Genomic DNA, 2,766 nt, shown 5'->3' on the forward strand with positions numbered 1-2,766 from the left:
GACGAGGGAGAGGGGGGGGGGCGGGAGGGACGTGGGAGGGTTTGGGGGAAATGGCGCCAAATGGGCGTGGGGGGGGGGTTGGTTTCTCCCACCGACAGGCGGGCCAGGGGAGGACAAGCGCGCGCGTCCCGCCCGTCCGCGCGCTGTCCATTTCACCCCAAAACCGGCGCAATTTTGGGCCGGGGATGGGTCGAAAGCGGACACAAAGCGGACAAAAGTCCGTTTGCGCCCGCGCGCTGGGCCGTCTCGTTTGTCCCTTTTACCCCAAATGGACGGGGGCGGACAGGATAGGGTCACGCGGTGGAGTTGCCCTAACCGAAATGTTGTGCCACTAGCTGGCATGCATTATTGTACTCTCCCCGTTTTAAAATAAATGATTCAACTTTGTATTAACTTTATATTAAAGTTAGTATAAATTTGAGTCATCTATTTTAGAACGGATGGAGTGTTATTTTGGTTGCATGCATGAACTAGGCAGTATTGTGGTAATGATTCCACGTCCACAGCAGCAATTACCAGTGCCGCAAATGGAATGGCCTGGCGTGTGGGTGTGGGTGTGGGTGTGGGTGGTAGCTGGCATCCAATAATTACTGTGGAAATGCATGCACGCGGACGCGGGAGCTAAAACGAGCTACCGAGCCAGCCTTTCACTGCCATGTATGCATTGCCAAAGATGCGTGGTTTCCTCCTGTGTGAAGCCCATGAGGCCATGACCATGAGACGAAACGGAAACGAGATCACATGCCGGACCGGACCTTCTCCTCTCTCCCTCTCTCCCTAGACGAGACGAGAAAGAAACAGCCAGTGCAGCTCAGCTGGGCCGCACGCCTGCGCCTGCTCGACACGTCTCATCGCATGCAGGCTCGCCACTGCGCTGCTCAGTACTACGTACAGTATATGTTAGGAGCACACCAAGGTTCAAGAAGCACACCAAGCTTGCAAGGAAGGGCCTCCCATTATCTCATCATCTGACCAGTTGACGCACGTACGGTGAGCCCCCTCCCCTCCCCTCTTGTTGGGGCTTCTTCTTCTTCTTCTTCTTCTTCTTCTTTCTTGTGTTTCTTTCTTGCTCATCTCTTCCAATATGTAGCTTGGATCCATGAGCATGGGCATGGACTCCCCGCAGAAGAAGCTTGGCTCCATATCCATGGACGGCGGCAAGACGCCTCCTCTGCTGCTTGAGGTTGCGGCCCAGCTGGCCAAGAAGGCGATAGCCGCTTCTCCGTTCCCGGATGCACACCGGCTGGCCAGCGCTTGGGCGTTCGTCAGCGCCAGGTTCTTCCCCGTCTCCATCGCCTTCGGCTCCCTCATCGACCTTCTACTCTGCAGCAAGGTACGTAATAATTAACTACGACTCAGTTCCCACTTCCCATTTCCCAGTCGATCGACCATGCGCCAACTTCGTCTTCGTCTTCCTGCAGCTGGGGTGGTGCCATTTTCTGGAGCGCGAGTGGGACCGGCCCATAGACAGCGCCCTCTGGATCGGCCTGTGGTGCTGCCCCGCACTCCAGGCGGCCGTGGCGGCGCTCGCTCTGCTGCTCCCGTCCCGCCACCGCCGGATCCGCCGTGCCCTTGCCTACCTCGCCGTCTCGGTCGCCATCGTCGGCCATTCTTTGATGGCCAGCCTCGTCCCCCTTGTTGTCGCTGCCTACCCAGGGCCAGGGCTAGGATACCTCCTGCTCATCGTCTTGTTCGTCTGCGCCGCGGCGGCGCTGGCGCAGATGCTCCCGTGCCTCTCCCTCCGGATCCGCCGTGCCCTCGCCCACCTCGCGCTCGCCATCGTCGGCCTCTGTATTTTGGCCAGCTTGGCCCTCGCCGTCGACACAGCATTCCTCATCCTCTTGATCGGCTACTCGGCGGTAATCTTCACCCTCGCGGTGGGTGACCTCCTCAGCTTCCTGGCCCTCCTCCTCGGAGGCGAGGAGGAGTAGCTGCTGATCGGCAAGCCGCGAGCTCCATATATCTCCATGGATCAGCTCATGAGGTACTCACGTACGTCCGACTGATGAGTAGTTGTACGTAGTAGTAACTTGATCATGGATCTCCTACCACTTAATCTGCCTAGTATTGGACCTTAATTTGATGTGGAATTAATTAGCCTGTACGTTATCTGTGTGATGTGGAGCTTGCCTGGATTAGTATTGATGAACAAGCTATACATATATGGAGTCTTAATTTGATGTAGTATATATTGGACCTTTTCTCTGTATGCATGCCTAGCTTGCGGTATAATTGATGCTGGTGAAATCAGTTTATATCTATATATATGCATGCACACTCGTGTTGTATCTGGTGTTGAGCATTGTTTTTCATTCATTATGGAGACAACTCGAGTATAAATGTTGGCTTGGAATAACCAGTCCATCAGGGATGAGCTGAGGTCTCTCCTTAATTTCGATGTCTTGTTCATGTGGGAGCCAAAACCGCCATCTGCTTATGGTCAACAAACCCACACGTTGGGCACTTGTATGCATGAGCGCTCGAGCTCTTCGATGGATAAAGCTGTACTGCTTGGTAGTAAGCATTATCTCCTGTTCGGATGCCGATTTCAATCATCAGTTGTGGTCGTCCCTCTCGGGGGATAAATGTGGCTTGGAATAACCACTCCATCGGGGGATGAGTTGAGGTCCTCCTTAATTTTGTTGTCTCGTTCATTCGGAAGCCAAAATCGCTATCATCTGCTTATGGTCAACGGACCCACGCGCTGGGCACTTGTATCAGCGCTCGAGCAAGCTGCTCCCATGCTCTGTTTTGTAGGGAAAGACC

The 2,766-nt window shown here is 54.5% G+C and overlaps 1 protein-coding gene across 1 annotated transcript; it reads left to right on the top strand.

The window, feature by feature from the left end:
* Positions 1-755: 755 nt before the first annotated feature.
* LOC123180884 (uncharacterized) lies at positions 756-2,340 on the top strand. The gene is made up of 3 exons (XM_044593069.1): positions 756-990; positions 1,091-1,333; positions 1,422-2,340. The coding sequence occupies exons 2-3, from the start codon at positions 1,100-1,102 to the stop codon at positions 1,929-1,931; spliced, it is 744 nt and encodes a 247-aa protein (XP_044449004.1). The 5' UTR covers positions 756-990; positions 1,091-1,099; the 3' UTR covers positions 1,932-2,340.
* The last annotated feature ends 426 nt before the right edge of the window (positions 2,341-2,766 follow it).

The sequence above is a fragment of the Triticum aestivum genome, chromosome 1A (assembly GCF_018294505.1).
Source record: "Triticum aestivum cultivar Chinese Spring chromosome 1A, IWGSC CS RefSeq v2.1, whole genome shotgun sequence".
NCBI lineage: Eukaryota > Viridiplantae > Streptophyta > Magnoliopsida > Poales > Poaceae > Triticum > Triticum aestivum.